Source organism: Adiantum capillus-veneris, chromosome 21 (assembly GCF_014529385.1).
Source record: "Adiantum capillus-veneris isolate H3 chromosome 21, ASM1452938v2, whole genome shotgun sequence".
In the NCBI taxonomy this organism is placed as follows: Eukaryota; Viridiplantae; Streptophyta; class Polypodiopsida; order Polypodiales; family Pteridaceae; genus Adiantum; species Adiantum capillus-veneris.
The window spans coordinates 133,209,311-133,235,153 of NC_140951.1; the positions used below are offsets into that span (position 1 = coordinate 133,209,311).

Below are 25,843 nucleotides of genomic sequence, written 5' to 3' on the forward strand. Positions count from 1 at the left end.
TGCAGGATATTTCTTGAATTTAACCAAGAACCGCCTTCTCGCTTTACCCTTAATCTTTCTGTCTTTATGTGACAATATCTGTTTTGGAACAAGGATCTTCTCGTTTTCTTCCACTTCGGGTGGCTCATCAGGCTCCCCATCTTCGGGCACATCGCCTTTAATAGGCTTCAAGAGACTCACATGAAAAGCATTGTGAATTCTCCAAGTGTCAGGCAGCTTCAATCTGAAGGAGACATCATTTATCTTTTCAAAAATCTAGAAAGGTCCGTAGTATCGCATACTAAGCTTTCGAAAAAGCCTCTCCTTTCCCTTTTTCTTTCTCAGGCGTGCCTTCTCAAAACTTAAGAGCTCCTTCAATTTCAAATCACAACGATGGCGATCTGCTCTCTTTTTCTGTCTTTCTTGAGATTTCTGCAAAGCCTCGCGCACCTTGACAAAAGCCGTGTCCAAGTCACGCGTGTAATCATCGGCTTCAAAAATCTTATCTTTCGTGCTTAGTAAGGGTGGAACCTTCTTAGCACCTTTTAATAATCTCAAATGGCACCTTCCCCATTGAGTCTTCTAATCTGAGATGTAAGACTTCAATAAATCTAGTACCACTAAATTGGAAATCTCTGATTGCCCGTCAGTCTGTCGGTGGAAAGATGACGAGAACTGCAACCGCGTGCCAATGTTCTCCCAAATAGCCTTCCAAAACAAACTCGTGAATCTGGGGTCTCTGTGGGAGACAATCGTCTGAAGCATGCCATGTAATATGTAGATCTGGGCCACAAACAGTCTCGCTAAGTGATCCGGCTAGACTGTTTTCTTTACTGGAATGAAATGAGCTTGCTTGCTAAATCTGTCAATAACAATCCAAATACCATCGAGACCACTCTGTGTTCTCGGAAGATCAAAAATGAAATCCGTTGCAATACTTTCCAAGGGGTGGGAGGGTATGGGTAAAGGTTGTAACAATCCATGTGCTTTATGCCTGTCAAACTTGACCTTCTCGCATACCAAGCAACTACGTACAAAATCGTCCACATCCTGCCAAAAGAAGTATCGCTCCACACCTTTCAAGGTGGTAGCTATACCGCGGTGATCCGAAAAGGTGGACAGTGGCATTCGTTACAAACCTTTTCCCTCAACGGCTGTGTAACTGTAACAGACTTGGACACTCCAAGTCAAGAATCAACCACGACAGCACCAAATAACCACTTCAAAACAATTCACAGATCACAATAGATTTGCACTGGCCCGACGGAGTTCCGTGCCTAGAGATATTGGCCCAAAGACTGGCGCCCCTTTCGGTATTTCTTTTTGTATTAATCAATCATCAAAGTACAAGAGAGCGGTTAGGGTTTCACTCTCAGACTCTGCGTCCAGATACTCTGAGAAGTGAGGCCCTCACCACTAATTTAAAGGTTACAAGGGATGCCCAAAAGCAGAGCTCCAAAAGCTTTTAAAATCAAAAGCATCAGTTCTCTCTCTCTCTTAGAGAGCCTTTTCTCTTTTTTTTTATAAAAGAAAGCAAAAGCAAAATTCGCGTCGCTCATCATTTTCCAAAATAAAAATAATAATAATAATAATCGGCCTCCGCGATTTCCGAAAATTAGGGTTTCTGGTAAAAATTAGGGTTTGTAGGAATTTTAGGGTTTCTGGCAAAAATTAGGGTTTCTGCTATCCGCCACGTCATCACTTTGTGACATACCCCCCTCTTGAAAGCATTGTAATCGACCGCGATTACGCCTGCAAAACCGACAAAAGCCATAAACCGTCTTAGCAGACACTGACTGTTAGTACCTACGTACTAGGAACACACATCTAGCACATGTACAAAATCGACAGTCACATCACACGACATCACAGGACATCACCAGACATCACATGACATCACATGACATTCAACATTCATTCGGATCTTAGACCATGATTTATCGGCAATGTAGCTAGCAATCACATCTAGGTCCAATCGGGACCTCATCGATGTCCGATTGACTAACCCCTATTGCAACCATGTCTATTCAAGATCAATCAGACCAAAATGCTGCATTCATTTCGGCTATCAGTTCCTGCACTCACAAGAAGTCAAGAACAAATCAGTATCATAATCAGGAATTCCATTTCATAAAGTCATCCAGCAGAATACTGTCAGCTCTCAATATCCCTGAAGCTCAAAGAGACATCAGTGACTTTAGTATCAAAATCGAGGCATCTGTTGACAAGAGAGTAACTCCCCTCTTGTGCATCCCACTGCACCAGATCTTCGGCCAAGCTGAGTTCTGGGTTCTGTTTGGAGTAGACTATGCTAAACCAAAAGCATCGAGGTAAAGTTTCACAATCCAAGGAGTATCTGCTAGGTCCTCCTCCTCCATCCACTTCGCATCAAATGCAGGAAAGTTCTTGAGCTTAACGAAGAACCGCCTTCGGACTTTACCCTTATTCTTCGTATCATTATGTGCCAAAATCTGTTCAGGAACAAGGATCTCCTCGTTTTCTTCCACTTCGGGTTGCTCATCAGGCTCCCCATCATCAGGCACATCACCCTTAAAAGGGTTCAAGAGACTCACATGCAATGCATTATGAATCCTCCAAGTATCTGGCAGTTCCAATCGGAAGGAGACATCATTTATCTTGTCAGTAATCTGGAAAGGTCCGTAGTATCACATACTAAGCTTTGGAAAAAGCCTCTCCTTTCCCTTTTTCTTTCTTAGGCGTGCCTTCTCAAAAGTAAGAGCACCCAATCATCCTCCTTCAGTTTCCAGTCGCGACGATGGCGATCCGTTGCCTTTTTCTGTCGTTCTTGAGACTCCTGCAAAGTCTCGCGAACCTTGGCAAAAGCCGTACCCAAATCTCGCGAATATTCATCCGCTTCAAATTTCTAATCTTTCGTGCTCAGGAAGGATGGAACCTTCGCAGCAGTTTCAACAATCTCACATGGCATCTTCCCCGTCGAAGAGTGTATCGTGTTATTGTAGGCAAATTCCACCAAAGGTAAGTTCTTTTCCCATTGAGTCTTCTGATGCAAGATACAAGACTTCAATAAATCTAAAATCACTGAATTGGCAATCTCAAATTGCCCGTCAGTCTGCAAGTGGAACGATGACGAGAACTGCAACCGCGTGCCAATGTTCTCCCAAATTGCCTTCCAAAACAAACTCATAAATCTGGGGTCTCTGTCGGAGACAATCGTCTCAAGCGTGCCATGTAATCGGAAAATCATCGTGATCATTCTGTATTCTCGGGAGATTAAAAAAAATGAAATCCATTTCAATATTTTCCCAGGGGCGGGTGGGTATGGGTAAAGGCTGTAACAATCCCTGTGCCTTATGCCTGTCAAACTTGACCTTCTGGCATACCAAGCAACTGCGCACAAACTCTTCCACATCCTTCTTCAGTCTCCGCCAAAAGAAATCTCTCTCCACCCCTTTCATGGTGGTAGCAATGCCGCGGTGACCCGTAATAGGTGGACAGTGGCAATCAATCATAACCTTTTCCCTCAACGGCTGTGTAACTCACAACATAGTCTTTTTCATCAAGTAGCCTTCCCGAAGGGAGTATCGAGCTACTGTCTCCCTATCCCGTATCCGTGTGAAAATATCTGCAAAACCTGTATCTGTGGCATACTAATCGACCATATCCTCGAAGCTCCTATGATGTATCGCGGAAATAGCAAGAACCAACGGTTTCCGAGACAAAGCATCTGCCACCACATTCTTCTGTCCCTGCACATGGACAATCTGGAAGTGGAACTGTGACAAGATGTTCACCCACCACATCTGCTTTTCCGAAAGCTGCTTCTGTGACAAGAAGTAGCACAAACTCTGATGGTCTGTAAAGACAGTAAAATCCGCTCCGAGTAGGTAATGCCGCCATTGAGTAAGAGCATGGATAACCGCCAAAAGCTCTTTCCCATAGATCTGTGCTGTCATCTCCGGCCTAGAGAACAAACGGCTCTCGTAAGCTATCACATGGCCTTCTTGCAGCAAGACCGCACCCAGACTACGACCACAAGCATCACAATATACTTCAAATGACTTCTACAATTCCGGCAAAGTCAAAATAGGTCTCATAGTCAATTTCTCTTTCAATGTCCGAAAGGCAGTCACCTCTGTGGGTCCCCACGAAAAAGGTACTCCTTTCTGTGTCAAGGTATGCAAAGGGGAAGCAACCTCTGCAAACTTTCGTATGAACCGCCTGTAGTACGAACACAGTCCCAAGAAGCTTCTAACTTCATGGACATTCCTCAAATCGGGCCAATCACGGATAGTCTCTATCTTGGCCGGGTCCATTCGCACTCCTGCTGCTGACACAATGTGTCCCAAAAAGTGTATCTCTAGTAGGAAAAATTCACTTTTCTTTGCATTAATCACTAACGTGTGATCTCGTAATGCCTGAAAGACTTGAAGCACATGATCTCTGTGTTTTGCCTCATTCTTGGAGAAAACAATGATGTCGTCAAAGAAAGTGCCAACAAATAGCCTGTACTCTCGAAAAATCCTGTTCATCATCCGGTTAAATGTCGCAGGAGCATTGGTTAAGCCAAAAGGCATCACCAAAAACTCAAATAACCCAAAAGTCGTCCGAAAAGCTGTCTTGTAGACATCTCCTGGTGCTATCCTGATCTGATGATACCCACTCTTCAAGTCAATCCTGCTAAAGCACGAGGATCCCTGTAACCTGTCGAGTATATCATCGATCCTAGGAATCGGAAATCTGTTCTTGATGGTGAGTTCGTTGAGAGTGCTATAATCGATGCACATTCTCCAAGATCCGTCTTTCTTCAAAACCAACAACACTGGAGAGCAATACGGTGAAGTACTAGGCTGGACAAGACCCTTTTCCAAGAGGTCTTTCACTGAGTTCATAATCTTTTCATTCTGTACTCGGCTCACACGATAAGTTGGCCGATTCGGTGGCGTGCTTCCAGATATCAGATCAATGGTATGATCTTCAAGCCCTCTCAAAAGCAATCGGCATGAGCGTGGAGAAAAAAAAAATCTTGGCGTTCTTTTCTTCAGGTCAAAACATATTCAACCTTTATCCATCGTTCAGTTCTCCCAAAAGAATGAGTAAGAAAACTGAAGTTCATCAAGTACAATCTCTAAGCCCTTCATTTATCAAAGTCGCTTTCTCGGCCCGGTAGTCAACCACGGCGTAGTTCTTGTGGTACCAAGGGATCCCGAGTAGAACGTCACTCACGTGCCCTGAACACCCCTGTCATTGCAAACGAAGTTTGCCAATGCTCGGTGTAATGGCAACATCCCATCCGGGTGCCAGTCGAACTACCTCTGCCTGTGGCGTCAGTCTGTCGGACGTAGTTCCAAATCAAGCCGCCAATTCCAAGTGAAAAGAAGTTGGCCTTGGCTCCTTCAAAAGAGCTTCTTGATCCTTCGCTTTGCCCCGAAAGCGGCAAAGTTTGTACTTTCATTCATTAGATTCGGTGCAAGTCCCACGCCATGTGGTATCAGTTCTGCTTTTCTATCTGCCTTTTCTGCCACATTCCTCAGCTGCTCTCGAACTCTCAGACCTGTCGTCGTTTTTATCATCTGTTCTTTCTGTGCCGTATCAGGGCACTTCGCGGAAATATGTCCATGTTCCCCGCATCCAAAGCACTTCCCCTCTCTGATGAAGCGAGCTCTCTCCTCAGGAGTAAGCATGGGTCGTGCATCCTTTTTTTTTTTTTCTGGGTTGCTCTTTTTCATTCTACTTTCATTCCCAGAAGTCTGTTCGGCTCGTTGTGTCATGGCCTCATCTATGGGGTAGGTCAGACTGCCAGAGTGAATTGCAAAGCCCCGCTTCGCATGACCCATCAACTCCTGAATAGAAGCTGACTTCTAATCCAAGCAGTGGTCTCGGATCTCTGTAGGTAGACCCAAGGTAAACCGCTCAATTTGTTCTCTGAATGAGATCTTCTTGAATGAAGAGGCGGGTAGAAAAGAGCTCCAGAATCTTTCACAATAAGAATTCACTGTATCGCTCTTGGTCATCCGGAGCTGGTTCCAAGCAGCTCGTATATCTCGCTCAAGCTCTTGAGTCAACCAAGAAGAAATAAAAAGCGTCTTGAATTTCAGCCATGTAACTGGCACAGTCTTGCTTAACAGAAGCGTGGACCACCAAGTACGAGCATTCCCCTTAAAGTAAGAGGCAGCTCTCCAATTCTTGGAGTGCTCTGAATGGCGTCCTCCCGCGAAAACGATGTCAAACTGCTGTATAAAAGGCAAAGCCTTCGAAGCATCTGAGTATCCTGAAAAGTATCAAACTTGATCGAGTGGCCACCTTCCTTAAACTCTCGGACTTTCTTGCTTTTATCTTCGAGAAAGTCATACTAGTTGGCTCTGTAAAAATTCTTCTTGTTTGCATAAAACTTTCCGTCATCGGAACCTGAGTTGTCTGTAGACGAGTCCTCAGTAGAACTGTGAGTCTCTGGGCGAGATTTAGCCTTCTTTGCCTTTCTCTTGCCCTTTCCAAAGCGTTGCTTCTTGCTTCGCTTTTTACCTTTTCTGTGTTCTTCGCTCGAATCCGAGGAGCTAGAAGAACTGTCAGAAGAAGAAGAAGAAGAACTGGGTAGGTCTTCAAACTTGACACGCTTCTTCAATTTCTTTGCCTTGTCAAATGTCGACCGACAACCCAAATATCCCGGGAAGTCAGTGCCTTTCTTCTGCTTTTTGCCGTGCTTTTTGGCTTTCTTTTGCGTGTCAAAAAGCTGAGCAATCCGTGCATCAACCACGTTCTCCAGTTCCTGCTCCGTATATTTTCTTGGAGGCAGAAGGTTTCTTGAGAGCGGGTTTCGGGAGTGGTGTTGTGGTTCTCTGCCACTCCATCTGTACCTCTTTCAAGTATGGAGAGGCCCTTGGTATCTATGATCTCTCGACTGATCAAAGCCAAGGCCTCCGTACCCCACGCTATCATTTGAGCAGAGCTAGCTGCCCCTCCTATGGAGATTGAGGCGCTTACCAGATCAGTCTCCTTTGTGCACAGCTTGTGGGATACTACTAGAGACAAATATGCCAGATTGGCCCTTGAGTCTTCCAAACAGTTAGCTCTTCAGGGGGACACTTCATGCTGGTATGCACAGATGGCATCATGGTTTCAGACGCATGGCATCACCCTTTCCAGTACTCTCTTCAGGCAGCCTCGATGTCTCTTACACGGGTGGAGATTACTAGACTCATTCGTCAGGACCTGATCGAGCTGGATACCAGGACATGGATAGAGCTGCCACATAGGAGTTGGGTACGAAGATGGCTTTCTATAGAGAGCATCTTCTCCACCTCACAGAAGATGGGTTTGTGATTCGACCCAACTACATGGACACACGTACGTCTCATGGTTTGCGGTGTGCCATTGGTCCGATACGCACATCCTCACGTCAGCTGGAGATTGAGACTGGCAAATTCAGAGGGATACTAGCAGACAGAAGGATATGCCGCTTATGCCAGCTAGAGCCAGAGACAGAGCTACATTACATGTCATTCACAGTATACTATGAGATACAGGGCCGTTTCCACTACTTATTTAGAGAGGGTTTCGGTCCTTTCTCTAGGGTCATAAGTTATGAGGATCAAAGATGTTTTGGGCTATATCTACTTGAGTTACACAAATACAGAGATGCTTTACTGGGGAGAGAGAGAGAGAGAGAGAGAGAGAGAGAGAGAGAGAGAGAGAGTCCCAGAGACAGATTACAGATTTCTTTTCACTAGATATGGGACAGCCAAAGGAGCAGCCATCACTGCAGAGCTCGGCCCACACTCATTCGACCACTACCGGCACTCTCATCGACCGAGCATTGGAGCTACGGAGATCCAGAGGCCACGGTTGAGGAGAGAGGGGCTACACAGCATCGACGGAGACTATAGCAAAAGATTCGAGCCATACCCTCTCGACATCCAAAGTGCAAATGAGGAGGATGGATTCTAGTAGTAGTATCTTTGTTCTAGTTCTTTTGTACACAAACATGGTATTAGATTCACCATTTTGTAACAGATTGGTCTCATAGGTCATTTTGGCCTTTTGAAGACATTAATATAACATTTCATTTAATCTCTCTCTCTCTCTCTCTCTCTCTCTCTCTCTCTCTCTCTCTCTCTCTCTCTCTCTCTCTCTCTCTCTCTCTCTCTCTCTCTCTCTCTCCTCATAGTGAAAGGCAGTGCCAATGTCCGTCTCCAGACGTCTTGTTTACAAGAACGATGTTATTGAACAGGTCTAGATAAGACCAAGGAGTTGACAGGTCCTAGTAGTTCACCCAGTCAGGTCCTCTTCAGATAATTCATATAATGAAGGAATAGGCGTCTCGTGCACAATGGCTCCAGATTGAGAGCTATAGATACCCTTCGTGGGCTCAAAAATATGTGAACTTCCGATTTTTGAAAAGGAACGTAATATAAAATGGGAGTGAGCCAGCAATAACAAACGAGTTCCAATGAGAAAAAGGCACTTGTCTCCAGCTAGCAACAAACTACTGAAAGAAAAGTGTTTGATGTCAAAAGACAAAGACAACCCCTCACCAAAGGTGTTCGGCCATCATAGTCAGGTTCGGATGGATCAACTCCAGTCTCCAAAGCCTTTGCTAGCAGATCCACATCCCCTTGAGAAGCAAGTTCCCTGATGTTTGTAGGGGCACCACTGGAAACAGCAGCTAAGTGACTCTTTCCTTCTCTCTGATTCCCAAGTTTTCGCACAGCCATCGTCATTTCATAAGCAGCTAAGGCATACTGTCCTGCCTGTATGGGCCTTAATATTTGAAGCATCTCCTGAATTGTTTCGCCTCTTAACTGTTCTGCTTCTGCTAGCAGGTCACGTAAACCAGCCAGCTTCGGTTCCATAGCTTCTCGAACATCTTGAAAATCATTCGACTCACTCGGTGGAGGGTTAGCTGCTGTAGCCTTTGCCATTTGCTGGTCCGCCAGTAACATCTGCATGTAAAATGAGACAGCAGATTCTAAATCAGATGCTCGCAACAATGCAGTACCCCTGCCATGGAGAACCCCCCGTGCCCCCCCCCCCCCCAACATAGGTAACAACATACAGAAAACTAATAGCTTTTCCGCAAAATATATAATTACCAGGTTTCTTTCCTTTTCACATCATCAAAGGACCTTCCTAGAATGGAAAGATACTGTGAAAACGTACATTTTTCAAAAGAATGCAGCAAATTACTCTTAACACAGGTTAGACATTAGATGAAATTCATCAAAAATTTATCACTCAGAACTCACCTGAAGAATGGCTAATCGATTAGAAAGATCATCTTCTGATACACGAAGCTTCTGCTGCAAAGAGTCCAACATAGATAGCTGTCTTGCAGAGAGAGCAGCCATGGTGGGAAGCTCGATGCCTTCAAGAAGCTTTTGAAGCTCACTTTCAATTTGCATGCCCATGAGAGAGTAGGCCAAGACAACCGCAGTGGTGGGTCTCCAACCACCCATCCAGAGAAATCCAGCTTCCAGAGGGGTGCGCCACATACCTGCCACTACAAAGGAAGCATCCTCCTTGCAAAGTTTGATCTTCTCACTCATGTATTCACAGTAATGGGAATGGCAAGCCTGCACAAGAACAGCTACGACTTCTTCCTCCGATAAGCTCGCTTGAAGCAATGCAGCGCGCAATTTTTCAAATCTGTGTTTCATCTCCTCTAACCACCGAACATAAAACTTTTCAAAAGCCAAGATGGACATGACTCTCAGCCTCGCAGGCTCTTGGACACTGCGCTTAGCACCGCTTAACCTCCCTGCCCATCGCCTCTAGGAGCAAAAAATGGGCAGGCGTGGTGTGCACGACGTTGATATATCGAAACAAGAAACTTCAATTTTATCAACTTCAAAACGGGCAATCAACACAGCTCAAACTCTGTGAAGGAATGAGCCATGTCCAAGAGAGAAGGCAATGGAATGGGGGATAAGCAGGAAAGCCAAGGAGATAAAGCAGCAGCGATGCCGAGGATTCAAAAAAATCCAAGGAAAGAAAGCAGGAGCGAAGCCCAGGATGCAAAGAAGAAAAGCTGCTCAAACAAAAAGACCTGTAAGGGCCTCCTGCCGCTGCGGCTGCCCTCTTGTTGCGAGGAAGCAAGTGGAGCCTACCGTTCCGCAACTATATAAGTCTACCAGGGACTCTACCCATTTGGGTGGCCCCGTCGGACCATAGCTGCCCCTTCCTGCAAGTTGAACTTCTGGAACCCTCATCACCACCCCTTCCCCTTTTTAAATTTCAATCATCCCCCTCCTATGTTTTTTGCCTTTATTTCCTTTGTTTCTCTTTGAGTGTTCACACGTCAGATTCAAGATCCTAGGGTTTTGCACTAGATTGTTTGTTGGGGAGGTTCCCACAATGTCACCCTTGCTTCGATGAACCAGCCAGTGAAAAATATGTGTGCATATGCTTGCTACCTTGGTCTGCAACGCAAGAGAAACAAACAAATAAGGCAAACATGTGCATGCTCATTACCTTGACTCGCCTCAAAATAGGTTGCAACCTCGCCTTTTCTGGCAAAGTTTAAGCAAGCATATACGAGCATGTTAGCAACATCCCAATGCATGCAGTGAATTGGTGAGGGTGGTTGTATAGCTCTCTCACTTGTTTGTACTCGGTGGCGAACACATTCAGCATCTCACCTCAAAGGATGTTATAAAGATATAATCTATGAATTCTGCTCGTTAGCGTGAGAAGGTTACATTGCCAACTAATACTCAAAGAAACATGGTGAAAAATGGAAGATGGTAGCTTCTTTAGGGTACCACATAAAATGGAGGGTGTAGTAATGTTGGGCAAGCCATGCATTTATGTGCATGAAACATGACATGGCATATATCTTATCAAAGGAGGAAATGATGTATAGCACCCTACACAGTAGATATTATCAATTCACATCAAATTTTTCTATCAGATTGACATGACCCACTTCTCACACATTTGTAACTTCTTTAAGACTATATCCAAGATGCCAACTCTCTCTCGTCTAATATAGTCAAATGATTACATGTAGTTCAAATCTAAAGTTACTTCTTAGAATGTTTCAATGAGTGTATCTCTCTCATGAGGAAAGAGTGACCATAAGACTGAGCTAATTCTTGAAAGTTCTCTAGCACCTAGCCCAGTTTCTCACTTTTTGGCTCACTAGCCTTACTAGCATTGAAGAAGTATGGTTTGTAAAGCACCTGTCTTGACCATATGGCACTAAGCAAGAATCTTGAAAGAATAGAATGAAGACTCTGACAATTGTGGTATGCCTTGAAGGATTTGGAAACAACCTAATTGTTTTCATATCTTGCTCCTACTTCTTGAAATCTTGAATCAAAAGGCACTAATCAAAGCTCTTAGAAAGAACTAATCCCACACACCAAAAGAATGATAGACATTCCTTCCCCATAATTGCATCTCCATTTGGGTGACAAGGCCACATATTAGATTCAACTTTAGCTCAGACTTAATCCAAACATGTTAGAAATTATTTCTATATGCATATGTCACATATACTACTTGATCATTGGGTAGTTGACAAGTACTGAGCAATGATTCATAGATTTGCCCATGATCATTCTTTGTACACTAGAAATAGGTCTAATAACCAACATAGCTCATGCAAGACACTAAGTGATGGAGCCAAATGAAAGGATTGATAGAACTGAGTGAGGGGTAAAGTAATATCTTCAATATAAGGGAAAACAAGGCCTATATATACGAGGCCCTTTGGTTCTAATTTAATGTAATCTACTCTATTTCTAGTGCAAGTTTAGTTCTCTTATATTTTTCTCCAATTTGTTCAACATTCTACCTCGGGCCTCCACCATGAATACCTCACTCATCTACTCACCTTGACTCTACCCACGGGTACAAGAGCTAAGTTCAAAGTCCAACCAAGTTGAAGCTTTGAGCCAATAAAAAGGTGGACAAATCTTTGAACCAAAAAAGTGCCAAATTGAAAGTTTGACCTCATGGAAAACTTCAACATTTGAGCAATAAAGTGGGTTCGGTGACACCAAGGGAGGAGACAAAAAAGAAGAAGAAAAAGAAATCCCAAGTTTGCTTAAGGGCATGGTTGTTGGGGTAAGCCAACTTGTGCACTGATTCAAATAGGAAAATTGGCTAGTTAATTTGAATTCAAATTTCCCTCCAACGCGCACACAGCCTACACCTATTTTTCTATCAGAGTTTTAATCACTTCCATAATCTCATGACAGTCTAGGAGACCCTCCTAAAGTCCATCCTCTTCCTAATGGTTTAAGTGATTTTTTCATAAATTGGCCGGACAGAATGTCCCTGGCACCTTAAGATTCAAGGGCTAGAACAGTTGAGGAGACCTTACAGTTAAGTGCCCGTGTTTAGAACGATGATGGGATGGGTAAATTCTCGAGAATTTATGTCCCCGTGCCTTATCAAATTGTGCTTATTTGCCAAATCTATTAATTATGCTGTAATTGTCCTTAGACCTTCAAGAAGGTTGTGTTCTCTATATTTATCCACAAATATTTACCCTTGTATCATGGAGTAGCCTTGCTAAAGATTCCTCGACAATTTCTTGTTGTAGTTGTAGGAGCACATGCCAATGAATATGTCAAGTTCGAGAGAATTTTGGGTTGAGATGGCTCTTTTATAGTCTTCTCTTTTGGCATCTTTGAGATAATGTTACCTACAAAAATATATATTTATTCTTATCACTTGTAAAGAACTCTTATGTTCTTGTAATAATGGAGAAAACTACGCTAAATTTGCATAAATTATGAGCTACTTGTTGAACGTGGTGATGAATTTGTAAGCCCAAAAAAGGCATCACAAGAAATACCCTACAAACCAGCAAAATGCAATTTTATGGATAACTTCTCATGCAATATGGATTTAGTGATAAAATCTCTTGATGTCATGGAATTTTATGGATAACTTTCCACACAATATGGATTTAGTGATTTATAAATGCTCTTGAACCTTGATGTCTATCTAATAAAAGTTAAAGATTCCTGCATCTTATCTCGATCCTTGTGATTCAGGCACTGTGGATTTAATTGTTGACGCGCGTGCGTGTGTGTGTGTGTAAAATGGAAATGATAATAAGTGCATACAAACTAAGAGATTAAATAAAGAAACAAAATCAGATTCCTAGATGACAAAATTCTCTCAATTGCATCATCTCCTCTTAAATGGCCTGCCTATAAGATGTATTTGAGAAAGGTAAACAATCTTTGGATGTAAGATGTTTTGAAAGGTTAATGACTAGGATTTGCATCACAGTAGGGAGTTTGTGAGCTTAGAAATCATATTTGTTTTCATCGTCATTATTATTATGTATATAACAATTTTTATCATGACCTAATTAGGTTTCAATAGTTGAATGACGTTGAGAGTTGATATGTATCTTAGAGGAGGCCTCCACAGAAGGGCGTAATATGTAAGGTTAGATTGACAAGATGAGATGTGACAAACTAAACTCTCTCTCTCTCTTTCTCTCTCTCTCTCTCTCTCTCTCTCTCTCTCTCTCACACACACACACACACACACGCGCAAAAGGAGGGGTAATATGTCCATTTTTAACTACATCCTTTTGAAATGCAGTTAGGGAAGGGATACTCCATAACAATTACCCCCCTCCACGTGGACATTACCTTAACCAACATAGATATATCTCACTCCCATACATAGCGTGTGCATTAGCCTTGTGTCTCTAATCCAATACCCTATAATAACAAAGCATCTTTATTTTTTATTTTTTTGTAAAACTTACAATTGTGAGTGATTGTATTAAAACGCCACCAAGAAATATACAGATCAGCCTCAAGCTCATGCAGAATCTCGAGGGCCAAATGGATACATCAGAGCTTAGCTAGAAAGTATTATGTTATATGAGTGCACGAGCCATTATAAAAGCTACTTGGGAGGTTTAAACCTACAAAATTTTGAAAAAATTAGTGTAATTTGGTGCAAAAACCTTCAAATTTTATCAATTTATCTCTATCGTTTCACAATGTAGGTTTGCCAAGTTTTTGGAAAAAAAGTTTTTTTCGAGCATTGGTGGGGCTCTTATATGGCACATGGTAGATCATAAACTATGTTATGACATACAAAAGAAGGACTATATGGTGGTGCCAAGTTTTTTTCAAAGGCTAGGTAGTTATGGGACACCTACTGCCCATACTTGCACTTATTTCTGCAAGCTCTCTCTCTCTCTCTCTCTCTCTCTCTCTCTCTTTGAAATCATTGAAAGTCATAATGATAGTTTAAAGGAGCTGTCACTTTCGGCTTTCCCTTCCCAAAAGAATTTTTACTCTCTCATATCAATCTATATTGAAAATCCTGAAGACTTTAACAATTAACAATTAGATGGACTTACTCTATTTAGAAGCTAAAGGGGAAAATATAAGAAAACTATATTTTAGTATTCATAACCATTTTTTGGCTTTATAAAAGAAACCCTTAGTGTTGTGTTGGTGTAGGGAGAAGTGTTGTGTTGGTGTAGGGAGACTTCCATTGTTTTTAGTGCATGATGGAGACTTACCTATCATTTCAGATTCTACATGTCTACTTTTCTTGCATTCTATTGTTTTAGAATGCTAAAGTGAAGCTTCACCTTGCATAATAGTAGTAAATATTACGCGCACATAAACTCACACACACATATATATGTTTTTTTGCATTCTATTGTTTTAGAATTCTAAGTTTCACCTTGCATAATTCTAATAAAGTCTATACACATACATATATTAATTAATTTTTTTTATTTCATCTTTCATTTCACAACTTCACATGGCTTTACATTTCTTGCATTTTATAGCTTGATTCCAGTCAGTGTTAACGTTCGAGAAAGTTTCTTTTATTAAGCGGCTCTGCTGATCGAGTTTCCTCCTCACAAAAAAGAAAACTGGAAATACTAGCAAAAATTTTGAGATCTGCAAGATTTTTGGACGACTTTCTCACATATTTCATCGATTTTTCTTCCGTTTACCATGGTTTGCAGCTAGCTAGTCTCGATTTTCAATCGACTCAAGACTAAACTGAGGCAATCCTTTTCCAAACAATGATTCCAGTTTAATTCAACCTAACAATTTTATCACTTTCTTATTGTTTTTGAAAGCCGTCGTGACCCTTTCACTTGTTCCCTCTCCTTTTGTTATCAGTTTTTCTACTTTTGTGTGTGTGTGTGTGTGTGTGTGTGTGTGAGAGAGAGAGAGAGAGAGAGAGTAGCAAAAGTATTATTGTAGAGTTTAAAATACATTTTACATCATGATTCTCTCTTTCTTTAAGCATGTCAATATAATTCACCACAATTGTGAGTTTGGCTATAATAAAAAAAAGAAGGTCGTTAAAATTTGTAATTAACTTGTTGAATATGGGTTCAAAATTGTGTGGAACATAGAGAATACAAAAATGTGATTTCTTATTGATGGGACCCCGCACTCCTTATTTTGGGTTTTTTTTTTTTTTGGGGTCGTCGCGGGGGGGGGGGGGGGGGGGGGGGGTTTCCCCCCCGGCCTTGTTTATAAGTGACAAGGGGTGTCACTCGAGGGATCTACGACGGGGGCGTATTTTCGGCTGGGCGGAGAGCTTTGGACCGTTGGATCAACGCAACAAGAGAGAGGGGGGGGAGGGGGGGCAAGAATTATATAGCGTAGAACTCGCATTACGCTCAACGCAACGCGCTAGGCAAGATGGATTGAGTGTGGGAGTGTGAAGAAGCAGGTAGCGGGGTCGAGCCTCGACGGCAGCTTCCTTTTTGCGCTTGCTGGAAATGAATCGACAGTAGATCCACCCCCCGTTGTTGATCCCTTGAATCAACCCCGTGTCATCTATTAACGAGGCCTGACCGGGGCAAAGAAAAATGTTATTCCCCCTCCCATGTGAAAATGTGAAACAAATGTCACATCTATCAGATCAAACGGGAAAATAACAAGTACCCCATGTGCTTGTGAAGACCATCTCATGAAGCACCATTGAACACAAAAGTGATTGCTTTAAGAAGTTGTGCAAATAATAAAAGTATGCAACAACCAAACTCGGTTTGCCTCCCAAGTTTAGCAAGATTTCCATACCGTCAAGGTCGCTGGTCGAGGGGCACTGCATCCTCGCCGTTGATCTGGATTGCATTACTGCGCAGAATAAACCTGCAGAGCCGCTCGATGCATGACAAGTCAGCGATCAGAGAGCAATTGACAGTCTGCAACCAATCAACGGTCTCCAACTCAGCCACCAGAATGCGATCTCATCATTGCCAATCATTGCATGCCACCTCCGCAGTCGGAATCGATAATGCCATAATTATTCCCCCCCATCCAATCATTTGAAGCCAAGTCAGCGAACGGAATACCTACCTCCTCCTGGAGTCTTCCAATTAGTGCAAGCCAAATCAATGTACGTAATAAACTTCTGCAAAAAAAAAAAATCTTGTTGCTCCAACTGCTCTCGATTCTCTCCTACTCCCCTGCTCTCGCCTTGTCAAAACACATTGCATGAACTGTCGTACACTATCACACGCAACTACACAATGCAGGCAACACTCGCTCGGCCCCCCTCCCAACGACCTTGACGGCTGGGAATGGTCATTTACTGACCATTCCCATAATATTGACTCCCACCATGGCTCCCGGCCTCCGCCGGTCACCATGGGGTCGTCAATATTATGCGGAATAGTCAATAAATGACCATTCCCTACCCCGTCTTTGTATACCTATGTCCTATACCCAGCATTCGTCATGGCCCTTCAGGCTATTCCAAATTCCAATGTCCCTCATCCACTTCATCTCTACTCCCCTTTGTTAAAGAACCTTTCTCACGACTTTGTTGCTCCCTTTCTTTATCCCTTCTAGATAGGTTTCTAACCAAAGGTCCACTCAAACACACTAATATATGTGTGTGTGAGAGAGAGAGAGGGAGAGAGAGAGAGAGAGAGAGAGAGAGAGAGATGATTGTTTGGTTAGGAGACCCATGCGCCACCCGATAATCATAGCAATGTTATTGATGGTAGGATGTAGCTTGGAACCTTGGTTATCTACTAACATAATATGGCGGAAGGGGGAGCCCTTTACACGTGTCGCAATTTGCGACCTGAAGGCTAAAGTCCAAAACAAAAACAAGCCCCTTTGCATGCGATAAAGAGGGAGAAAGGGGGAGAGAGAGAGGCCGCCGAAGGCGGCCGGCCGTACTAGTGTCCATAAAGTCTTCTTTGTAGTGTAAAATTTGTATATTAGAGATGTTGCCCATACCAAGCACCATATATTCACTATAAAGAATACGTGTGTCTCCATGCATGGAAGGGAGAGGGGTTGATCGTAACCATGGGGATCTAAAAAAAATTCCATGTAGTTTGTAGAGAGAAAGCCCCATTGTTTCTCAATATCAGGCATACCTATTTGTTTTCATGGCTATGACTTAAAGCCTAGACAATGGTGTTCAGACATTGGGTACATCTAACGATGTCTTGTAAAGTGTTGTTGAGTTTTCACTGATACTTGTGGACCATGATCACCCACCAAGAAAAAAACTAAGCATGAGAGACATTAAAACAAGCATATGAAATGTTAAATTTTTACGATGGATGCCTTTCAATAATGAGCAAAGGACCCGCTCTAAATACCTATCTATCTAATGACACTAGTACGGCTAGCGGGCTTTGCCCTCCTCTCTCTCTTGCGCAGTCTCCTCTCTCTCTCTCTCTCTCTCTCTCTCTCCTTCTCTCTCCTTCTTCTTCTTCTTCTCACCGTGAACAATTGCAGAGAACACGGGCTTGAGATTGGTTAGATGAAGGAGCACTCAACATGTGGCAGGTATGGGGGGCCCGGAATCCCTCCCCCCATTATATATGTATAGATGTATGCCATATCGTGTGTGTGTGTGTGTGTGTGTGTGTGTGTGTGTGTGTGTGTGTGTGAGTGAGAGAGAGAGAGAGAGAGAGAGAGAGAGAGAGAGAGAGAGAGAGAGAGATCTGTATGCCATATCGTGTGTGTGTGTGTGTGTGTGTGTGAATGAGAGAGAGAGAGAGAGAGATCTGTTGAGAAAATAAGACAAAGTTTAATGATTAGCTTTCATTTTCCCAAGTTCAAGGTTTGACATTAAAGAAACAAACAATGATTTGAAATATCACCACTTAAAGCCATCAGTATGTCTCATAAATCTTTTTTGAGCTGCTTGATTAAGTGGAATCTGAGGAGATTCCTTCACTGGCTTCGAAGGAAAAAGAGGCGATATGGCACGTGGAGGAGAGAGATGAAGAGAGGATGGGGGACGGAACGAGGAGAAACATGACCAACCACTAAGGTTTTTGCCACAAGAAGGCCAAAAGATACACCTACTTAACATGATGCACTCATGTATGCATGTACTAGGGTGACTCTTAGTTGTGCATACTTGCCCGTTCATGAGAAAAGGACACTATCCTCTTATGCACGATTCCATGGTCGAGTCGAAAAAAAGATTTGATGCCCTTTCCTTCTCTTGCATTCATGATCGAGTAAAAAGAAAAATTATCTTGCTAATTTTCGTTTGATCTTTTACAAAACATAAAGAAAGAATATCTTTCTCTTTAAATTTTGTACTTGTGTTGGTGATGATGCTACAAATAGGTGCACATTTACCTAAAGAGGTAATATGATCGACAAAGATCATTAAAAGGTAGCACTCGGGCGAGCACAAGGGGACCTTGACTCTTAGTTGTGCAAACTTGTCCTTTCATGGGAAAATGGCACTATCTTATTGTACACATGATTCCATGGGCGAGTTGAGACAAAAAAATTGATGCCATTTCTTTCTATGCACTCATAATCAAGTAAAAAGCAAAATTCTCACGCTATTTTTGGTTTGATCTTTAAAGAAAGAATATCTTTCTCTTTTAATATGGTACTTGTGCTAGTGATGGTGCTACAAATAAGTGGACATTTACCCAAAGAGGCAATATGATCAACAAAGACATCAAAAGGTAGCACTCGAGTGAGCACAAGGGGATCTTAACGATTTTTGGCCACATATGTAAATTGAATACACGCAATATGTTTCTTTGGAAATATATCATGAGAAACATATGTAAATTGAATGCACCCAATATGTTTCTTTGGAAATATATCATGAGAAACAGTACTTCCTCAAAAAAAGGGGGGAGAGCCCCCCCTAGGGGGGAACCAAAAGAACCCTAGATATCTCCACCATCAAGGAAAGGTGGAACATGTCATGTTTAGTGCAACTCTCTGAGTTATTCATCTCGTTAACATCATCAACCTTTGTGGACTTCTACATTGGCCAATCTAGATAGCGAAAACTTGACTAAAAAGATTACTCAATTTTGATTGAAATTGAGAAAGTTTTGAAAAGTAACCAATCTAGATTGTAATGGCTAGTGAATCGATGCAAAAGCTATGGATGTTTGATTGCTTTGAAAGAGGTGTGCAAAGCACCTCCTCAAAAGCTAGACATGTACTGATCGAAGTGGGAACTCTGCTTGATACAAGCATGAAGAGCATCTACACATGCTTGATTGGATTGATTAAGGCACGAAGAGCATCATAGTGGCACAATGCTATCGATCCATACACTTATGGACCTTGATATGTTTTCATATTCATCTTTTTGAAAAAAATTGAGATTTGGACTTGGCCCCATGAACACATTTCTAAAGCTCGTACATTGAATTTTTTTTTTTGTGACACACTCACAATTGTGTGCATGTATTATATTCACCCAGAAAGGAATCATACATTGCTATCTTTAACAATTTTTGGGTGTAATTTTTGGTAAGATGCAATCGTCGGTCTTCACACACTGTCTCTCTGCACACTCACACTAGCACTTATGCATTTGTGAGGAAGTTTCTTTTTGGCCAAGAAGGCCATAGGGAAGTGGTAGAGCAAAACGTGCAATTCTTTCACCATAAAATGGTCACCCTCACATTAACTGTTTTAGGTGACATTTCAAGTCATTTCACGCCTTACTATATTCATTTGAATATTTTCATTATGAAAATGAGCATGTGTGTGTGTACACGTGCATCTCTCTCTCTCTCTCTAATCTCTCTCCATTAAAGTGTTCGAGAAATATCATTTTTTCAGACATATAAAACTCTTTTTCTTGAATTTACTGAGAGAAATTTTTTAAAAATTAAATTTATTTTTTAAGTTTTTATATTGTTTTTCTCTATTTTGGGGCAAAAATTCTAATTTTCCCTTACAATTCTTTCACCATCAAATAGTCACTCTCACATTAACTTTTCTACGTGACATTTCAAATCATTTCATGCTTTATTATATTCATTTGAATATTTTTATTATGAAAATGAGCATGTGTGCGTGTACACGTGCATCTCTCTCTCTCTAATCTCTCTCCATTAAAGTGTTCGAGAAATATCATTTTTTCAGACATATAAAACTCATTTTCTTGAATTTACTAAGAGAAATTTTTTAAAAATTAAATTTATTTTTTGAATTTTTATATTATTTTTCTTTATTTTGGAGCAAAAATTTGCCTTTTCCCCTGACTCTCAATTGACATTTTTGAAATTGAAAACGGTAAAATATTAAGCAGGGACACATTTTTCATGAACACAAGATCTATTAACATGTCAAATGTGTTCTAATAATCATTTATTTGAGGAAAAAATAATGCCTTCCTTGAGGCCATCGTGAATTCTTCACCTTGTTTTTTTTCTTTTTTACCGTAGTCACATTTGTGAGTGGAGATGTTATATTATTTTTGCATAGAACGTACAATGCACCTTTAGAACATGTGCCTTGAGGGACAACATCTCTTTGTCCAACGAGGGGCACATTTTTATTAAAAAATCCATGGGGAATATTTTATTAGCCTATTGTTGTTTAAAGTAGTCTCCTACTTTCCTTTCTCAAAAGAATCTTTTACTCTCTCGTCTCAATCTATATTGAAAATCCTCAAGACTTTAACACTTCTATACTCTTTATAATGTAGCTTAAACTTTTCAAGCTCAAAGAGCTGCTCCACTTGTCGCATACACGGAAGCTTTCAGTCTTTGGACTTTTTTACTTTTTTTAAAAATGTACCACCCAAATCCTCCGCTAAAATCTTCCGTTGGCCTTCAAAAAAGAAGGGTTTGAAGCGTCGAGTTAGTCGATGTTTGATATTGAGACAATGACGCCTTTCATGCATCCGATGTTGACGCCTTAGTCAACGTGTCTGTGTGTGTGTATCAAGCCTGCCCCCCGTGCATATGCTGCCCAATCAAGCTTGGGATGGAAAATAGACAAGGTTGGCCACATTCATTGCGTTGGTCGCCTATACGCCCTCTGTACTGTGCCAGACTTGCCCGTCCTACGTGTGTGTGCGAGAGAGAGAGAGAGAGAGAGAGAGAGAGAGAGAGAGAGAGAGAGAGAGAAGATCGCCTGCTGCAACTCTTCTAGAAATGGGCAACCAAGCACTCTAAGAACTACGCCTCCCCCTCTATGTGTGTGGGTGAGAGAGAGAGAGAGAGAGAGAGAGAGAGAGAGAGAGAGAGAGGGGGGGGGGAGGGGCATATTGCAGCAGCTACTCAGTGCTTGCGTGAGAGACAGGAAGCTACTCGCTGTACATGAGAATGTGCGAGAAAGCGAGAGTCCAGCAGTGCTGTGAAAGGTCAGTATAAGGTCTCTCTCTCTCTCTCTCTCTCTCTCTCTCTCTCTCTCTCTCTCTCTCAAGGCACCAATGCATGCACGGAGGAGGAGACACGTGGGTCGGGGTCCGAATGATGACGGCCGCAGGAGGGGGCAATTTGAAGCGAGGCCATGCTTGCCCACGTGGTCTTCATGAATGCTCAGAGTCCCTGCCTAACTAAAGAGGCTTCTCCAGGGCATGCTCGTCCCTGCCAAGTGAACCCATCTACTTTGACAATGATGTCACACCCATACAACTTGAGCATAGCAGACTATGCTGTGTTTCTTGATGTTGGGGTGGAATTTCGCCTTTTCCCCTTGCCCTCAAGTTATTGCCAAGCTTGCACAAGTTTTCTCGATTTTGGGGCGAAATTTCGCCTTTTTCCCTTGCCCCCAACTGGCGTTTTTGATTGCCAGGCTGAAAGTTTATAGAAAATTGGTTATTTTTCCAGGTTTTGGACTATTTTTCTCTATTTTGGGGCGGAATTTTTCCTTTTCCCCTTGCCCTCAACTGACATTTTTTTATTGAAATTTTATAGAAAACTGGTTATTTTTCCAGGTTTTGAACTGTTTTTCTCTATTTTGGGGCGAAATTTCCCCTTGCCCTCTAGCGGCATTTTTTATTGAAAGTTTATTAAAAACTGGTTATTTTCCAGGTTTTGCACTATTTTTCTCTGTTTTGGGGCGGAATTTCGCCTTTTCCCCTTGCCCTCAATCGGCATTTTTTTATTGCCAAGCCAAAAGTTTAGAAAATAGGTTATTTTTGCACTATTTTTCTCGATTTTGACCCAATGCGGCTGCTGATGGTAATGGTAATGCTGAGGATGATGGAAGTGGTGTTGTAAATGGTGTTAGTGATGGTGAGGACGAGCAAACCTTCTCTCGCCTACACCTTCACCACTTGCTACAATTTCTTGACGAACATTTCAAAGAGGTATCTGTCAAATTTGAATGGGTAAAGCGGGAGGGCCGTGTCTCATACAACATGCTTTGGGCATTCCTTGCTCCGGGCGTTGAGGTTTGTCGTCTCTCCAACATCTCTGGTCAGGCTTGCCATGCTGTGATAAGTGAGAAGGGAAAGTATGACCATAAAATATGGGCACCATATGAAAATGGGTTTAAGATCAAGCTTAAGATCGTGGACTTCGATGGCAAAAGCTACCACCACTGCACCATGACCTACAAGATTGGTGAGGTGCCGTTCACTTCTTTGCACGTCTGTCCATGGTCTTTCCTTACAAGCCAAGAGAGGGAAAACATGGTGGAATTTTGCCTTTTGCCCTTGCCCCGAACAGGTGTTTTTTTTTGCTCCGCCAAAAGTTTATAAAAAACTGGTTATTTTTCCAGGTGGGGCAGAATTTTGCTTTTTCCCCTTGCCCTCAATGAGAATTTTTTGTTGCCAAGCCAAAGTTTAGAAAACAGGTTGTTTTTGCACTATTTTTCTCGATTTTGGGGCAATGCGGCTGTTGAAGGTGATGGTAATGCTGAGCATGATGGAAGTAATGGTGTTCATGATGGTGAGGAGGAGCAAACCTTCTCTCGCCTACACCTTCACCACCTGCTACGGTTTCTTGAAGAACTTTTCAAAGATGTATCCGCCAAATTCGAATGGATAAAGCGGGAGGTCGTGTCTCATACAACATGCTTTGGGCCTTCCTTGCTCCGAGCATTGAAGTTTGCCGCCTCCGCAACATCTTTGGTCAGACATGCCATGCTGTGATAAGTGAGAAGGGAAAGTATGACCATGAAAGTTGGGCACCATATGAAAATGGGTTTAAGATCAAGCTCAAGGTCATGGACTTCGACGACCAAAACTACTGCCACCATACCATGACCTACAAGATTGGTGAGGTGCCGTTTACATCTTTGCATCTCTATCCATGGTCTTTCTGTTCAAGCCAAGAGAGGAAAAACATGGCGAACCATCTAGAGCAGCGTGTACAACTCTTTTACAATTATGCAGTAAAGGAGCCTTTCCTGTTCATGCATTTTCATGGCTCCTGGGGTACTACGAAAGACATTCCAACGAATGCTTTCAGTTACATCGGGTAAATGTCGACGGATGAGTGATGGTGGATCTACTCAGCTTGGCCAAGACAAACATAGATGGGTAATGCATAGCCGTCTTTTGAGTTGCTGAGAGGCCTTGGGGAAAAGGAAACAGAAGAAGAGAAATACTTATTGCCAAGCTTGCTCGATTTTTTGGGCGGAATTTTGCCTTTTCCCCTTGCCCCCAACTGGCGTTTTTTATTGCCACGCCGAAAGTTTATAGAAAAATGGTTATTTTTCCAGGTTTTGCACTATTTTTCTCTGTTTTGGGGCGGAATTTTTCCTTTTGCCCTTGCCCTCAACTAACATTTTTAATTGAATTTTATATAAAACTGGTTATTTTTCCAGGTTTTGCACTGTTTTCTCTATTTTGGGGCAGAATTTTGTCTTTTCCCCTTGCCCTCTACCGACATTTTTTATTGAAAGTTTATTAATATTTTTTGGTTATTTTCCAGGTTTTGCACAGTTTTTCTTTGTTTTGGGACAGAATTTCACCTTTTCCCCTTGCCCTCAATCGGCATTTTTTTATTGCCAAGCCGAAATTTTAGAAAATGGGTAGTTTTTGAACTATTTTTCTCGATTTTGGCCCAATGCGGCTGTTGATGGTAATGGTAATGCTGAGGATGATGGAAGTGGTGTTGCCAATGGTGTTGGTGATGGTGAGGACGAGCAAAGCTTCTCTCGCCTACACCTTCACCACCTGCTATGATTTCTTGACGAATATTTCACAGATGTATCTGCCAAATTCAAATGGGTAAAGTGGGAGGGCCGTGTCTCATACAACATGCTTTGGGCATTCCTTGCTCCGGGCGTTGAAGTTTGTCGTCTCTGCAACATCTCAATTCAGGCATGCAATGCTGTGATAAGTGAGAAGGGAAAGTATGACCATAAAATCTGGTCACCATATGAAAATGGGTTAAAGATCAAGCTCAAGATCAAGGACTTCGATGGCGAAAGCTACCACCACTGCACCATGACCTACAAGATCGTCTCCGCAACATCTCTGGTCAGGCATGCCATGCTGTGATAAGTGAGAAGGGAAAGTATGACCATGAAAGTTGGGCACCATATGAAAATGGGTTCATGGACTTCGACGGCGAAAGCTATCGCCACCGCACCATGACCTACAAGATTGGTGAGGTGCCGTTCACATCTTTGCATATCTATCCATGGTCTTTCTTTCCAAGCCAACAAAGGAAAAACATGGCGATCCGCCTAGAGCAGCGTGTACAACTCTTTTACAATTATGCAGTAAAGGAGCCTTTCCTATTCATACATTTTCATGGCTACCTGGGCTACTACGAAAGAAATTCCAACGAATGCTTTCAGTTACATCGGGTGAATGTCAACGGACGAGTGATGGTGGATCTGCTGAGCTTGGCCAAGGCAAACATAGATTGGCCACTGGGTAATGCACAGCCGTCGTTCGAGCTGCTGAGAGGCCTTGGGGAAAAGGAAACAGAAGAAGCAAAATCAGAGAATGAAAGGCAGCTTATTAAAGAGGAGCTTCGTCAGGCACCTACAGTGGTATAGGGGTTCTCTTTCAGCCTGAAGAGGTGGGGATGCTTCGATGTCGAGGGTCTCTGAGAGATAACCTTCAAGGATCAAGCATATGAGCAGCTCTCAACTCAAAGGCACTGACGGCCCAGAATGGCCAATGCAGAGTCTCTGAGAGCGTTTTCGCTTTCAAGGTCTTGCCTATGCCAGGTGGCCCGTAACATAGCACCACACATCCCTTGCCCTTCTGAGCCACAACACCTACACCTCTGCCCCTTCCACTCTCTTCCAATAGGTAAGTGCCTTTAACATATCTTTTTGCTTGGCACTCTTCATCACCGGAGGAGGCTGGGGAGCTGGGAAAAACAACCAAGTTCTTAACGCAACTTTACAATGGCGTGCTATCGTCTTCCTCGACGAGGCTGCTGGGTACTTGGAGCGTCGAGCATTCAATGTGGATGAGAAGTGCAATCTCCTCACTGGAGTCTTCCTGCGTCTGTTGGAATACTATGTTGGAGTCCTCTTCCTAACCACCAATCGATTAGGGAGTGCATTCGAAGTTGCACTGGACAGGATTCTCTCTCTCTCTCTCTCTCTCTCTCTCTCTCTCTCTCACTCACTCACTCACACACACAGCACACACTCACAACCAGATACGAATGTGCGTTGGAAGTTGCAATGGACAGGATTCTCTCTCTCTCTCTCTCTCTCTCTCTCTCTCTCTCTCTCACACACACACACACACACACGCA

General features: G+C 42.5%; 1 protein-coding gene and 1 pseudogene across 2 annotated transcripts in view; one reads left to right on the forward strand and one right to left on the reverse strand.

Moving 5' to 3' along the window:
- LOC147431758 (protein DOG1-like 3) overlaps positions 1 to 10,170 on the reverse strand; it is a 72,309-nt gene extending 62,139 nt beyond the window's left edge. The window contains exons 1-2 of one of the 2 annotated variants that reach the window (XM_086494261.1): positions 9,201 to 10,170; positions 8,490 to 8,897 (exon numbers count right to left, since the gene is read on the reverse strand). In XM_086494261.1, the coding sequence (XP_086350387.1) occupies positions 8,490 to 8,897; positions 9,201 to 9,659 (867 nt within the window). In that variant the 5' untranslated portion in view covers positions 9,660 to 10,170. The remainder of the gene's footprint in view (positions 1 to 8,489; positions 8,898 to 9,200) is intronic. The other variant, XM_086494260.1, reaches the window with a different exon arrangement.
- Positions 10,171 to 22,530: 12,360 nt separating this feature from the next.
- Positions 22,531 to 25,235, forward strand: LOC147431759 (uncharacterized; annotated as a pseudogene).
- The last annotated feature ends 608 nt before the right edge of the window (positions 25,236 to 25,843 follow it).